At 51.1% G+C, this 1,353-nt stretch overlaps 1 protein-coding gene across 1 annotated transcript in view; it reads left to right on the top strand.

The window, feature by feature from the left end:
* MSANTD2 (Myb/SANT-like DNA-binding domain containing 2) overlaps positions 1-1,137 on the top strand; it is a 20,507-nt gene extending 19,370 nt beyond the window's left edge. The window contains 2 exon segments of the mRNA XM_009885358.1: positions 290-733; positions 735-1,137. Of these exon segments, the coding sequence (XP_009883660.1) occupies positions 290-733; positions 735-1,137 (847 nt within the window).
* The last annotated feature ends 216 nt before the right edge of the window (positions 1,138-1,353 follow it).

Raw genomic sequence — 1,353 nt, 5'->3', positions numbered from 1 at the left:
GTTTGCCTTTTTCCAAAATAAACCCCCCCCCCCCGTCATCGATACGCCCTTCAAATCCCAAAATACAATCCGTAACCAATCCCCCACCGCTTCAAAAAGCCGCCGGAAGAATGGAAAAGGGGGATTAACATTTTCCCGCCGCCGGAAGAATGGAAAAGGGGGATTAATATTTTTCCCGCCGCAGCGGGCGGGTTTCGCCGCTCCCTTTTCCTGACGTTATCCTTTTCTCCCTCGATTTTTTTATTTATTTATTTATTTATTTTTTAAAAACGTATCTTTTCATTCCCAGGAAACGCGACGTCATGCAGAACATCGTGCAGATCCTGGAGTCGGTGCAGTTGAAGTGGGAACTTTTCCAGAGCTGGACGGATTTTTCCCGCCTCCACCTTTCTAACAAACTGGCCATTTTCGGCATCGGTTACAACACCCGTTGGAAGGAGGACATACGGTACCACTACGCGGAAATCAGCTCTCAGGTACCTTTGGGTAAACGCCTGCGGGAATATTTCAATTCGGAAAAACCCGAGGGTCGGGTCGTCATGACCCGGGTGCAAAAAATGAACTGGAAAAACGTTTATTATAAATTTTTGGAGATCACCATCAGCGAAGCCCGGTGTTTGGAGCTGCACATGGAGATCGATTGGATCCCCATCGCTCACTCCAAACCCACCGGCGCTAACGTCGTTCAGTATTTATTACCGGGAGGGATTCCCAAAAGTCCCGGCCTCTACGCCCGAAGAATGTCACCACAAGCCTTCCTCCCCTCTGGCCGAACGCCGAGACGTCGCCGCCGCCGCCGCCGAAACCCCGGGAGAAGCGGACATCCCTTCTCCTCAAACCTCCCTCCGCTTGGATGTGGAATCCGCTCGGATTATCTACTGTTACCTCGGCATCGCCGAGGTCCGGACCCTCCAGCAGTGCCTGTTTTTACATTTCCAGGCAAATTCCAAAACCTTCAGCAAAGATTGGGTGGGCATCAACGCTTTTTTATCCCAGAACTGCCTGGTGGAACCCGGCGTCTCCCCCAAATCCATCTACATCAAATTCGTGGAAGTGGAGAGGGATTTTCTTTCCGCCGGCTCGTTGGTAGAGTGCCTGGAAAAAGCCATCGGTTATCCCTTAAAATTTAACAACTGAACTTCGTCTTACGGAAAGATTCGGCTTTTTTTTCAACCCGTAAGCCGGTCGTTTTGACATCCCGGTCCTTCCCGGTCCGGCGAATGGGATTTTGCCACCTGGAAAAGGAATTTTTGATCGTATTTCTTTTTAGGGAGAGAGGGAGGGGTGAGGAGGGGAGGGGGAGGGAAAGCAGAGATGGAGCTCAACCGCTCTCTCCTGCCGGAAAATCCCACC

Source organism: Charadrius vociferus, unplaced genomic scaffold, assembly GCF_000708025.1.
Source record: "Charadrius vociferus isolate BGI_N301 unplaced genomic scaffold, ASM70802v2 scaffold1755, whole genome shotgun sequence".
NCBI classification, from domain to species: Eukaryota; Metazoa; Chordata; class Aves; order Charadriiformes; family Charadriidae; genus Charadrius; species Charadrius vociferus.
Note: the sequence above shows the minus strand (reverse complement) of the source record. Positions and strands in the feature narration are given on the sequence as shown.